Source organism: Suillus fuscotomentosus (genome assembly GCF_016647785.1).
Source record: "Suillus fuscotomentosus strain FC203 chromosome Unknown F5891scaffold_206, whole genome shotgun sequence".
Taxonomy (NCBI): domain Eukaryota; kingdom Fungi; phylum Basidiomycota; class Agaricomycetes; order Boletales; family Suillaceae; genus Suillus; species Suillus fuscotomentosus.
Genome location: NW_024539718.1, coordinates 9,126 through 10,256, shown reverse-complemented (window position 1 = coordinate 10,256; position 1,131 = coordinate 9,126). Strand labels below are relative to the sequence as shown.

The following is a 1,131-nucleotide window of genomic DNA, read 5'->3' as shown; positions in this document are numbered from 1 at the left end:
AGCTGTGATTGTGCTAATGTTACGAATTTTTGTGAATTCTCCCTAATTTGCCTTGGGAGGGTTTTCCTGATGCCGAGTTGCATTCCAGAGTGGTAACAATATGGAGGATTTGAGGTTCCGTGCTTGTTCACAAGAGGCTGTACATCAGGGAAAACCTCCCGCAAAGATTTTGTAAAATTTTCTGAAATTTTCTGACTTTCTGAAAATACATTAAAATATTCCAAGTCCCTCTACGGATGGGTGAAAATTTATGAAAATCCACACGAATACAACAAAATGATTATAATGTGATTAAATACTAGAATATCGCAAATCACAAGATATGAAAATGAGGAAATGAGACAAAATGTGTAACACAAAGTCCCTGTGCTATCAGGAATGCCCTACTCATCCCATCGAAATCGATTCGCGCAAATGCTGCTTTCAACTCAGCGGATGCAAAGTCAACCAACTTCAGATCAAGTAGGGAAGAAAAAATCTGGTAGAACACAGTGAGATAGTGCTTGAACAGTTAGAAAAAGATGCACCACAGTAACCACAGCTGAGACCATGGAATTCAGGATCCGATGTTCATAGTAGCAATAATGGCATCGACTGCTGATAAATTTTTAGAAGTATAGTTATGATCAGAGTATTGCGGTGTATCGTAGCACACGTGTCGGAAGATTGGACAGTGGACATGAGTCAAGAGCTCATCCCGATTGGCTCGAGGACTATGAATAACGCAGTCGAGGTTGGCTTCCAACTTCCTGGAAGCATGTCAATAATATTTGTAGTCTCCAATCCGAGCACCATACCGGAAGGCTGCAGTAGGATTGCCACCGAACATAGGGCTAGCAGTGAAGCCCAAGACCATGGGATGTTCATCCTGCTCAGTCATCACACTAGAGCCGTGGACCACGGGGAGGCGGTGTAGAAACTACAATACTGCCAGGAACAAAGATAGCTCCTAGCTGTATCTATAAATGTTGTAGGTCGTGCGTTGCCTAGTCTGCGATACTTGAAATGGCAAGTGCGTTCGACCCTATAGGGGAAGCGAGTGCAGCGAAGATCTACAGGTACGCGCTGAAGCGAAGCACGAGAAAGCGCAGGTGCGCGCAAGGCGCGGGAACACGCGCGCGTATTAGCGCG

The 1,131-nt window shown here is 44.7% G+C and overlaps 1 protein-coding gene across 1 annotated transcript; it reads right to left on the bottom strand.

Moving 5' to 3' along the window:
* Window positions 1–556: 556 nt before the first annotated feature.
* On the bottom strand, window positions 557–880 carry F5891DRAFT_1199822 (uncharacterized protein; the record flags this gene model as incomplete). The annotated part of the gene is made up of 2 exons (XM_041368787.1): window positions 557–749; window positions 798–880. The coding sequence occupies 2 exons, from the start codon at window positions 878–880 to the stop codon at window positions 557–559; spliced, it is 276 nt and encodes a 91-aa protein (XP_041216875.1).
* Window positions 881–1,131: the final 251 nt, after the last annotated feature.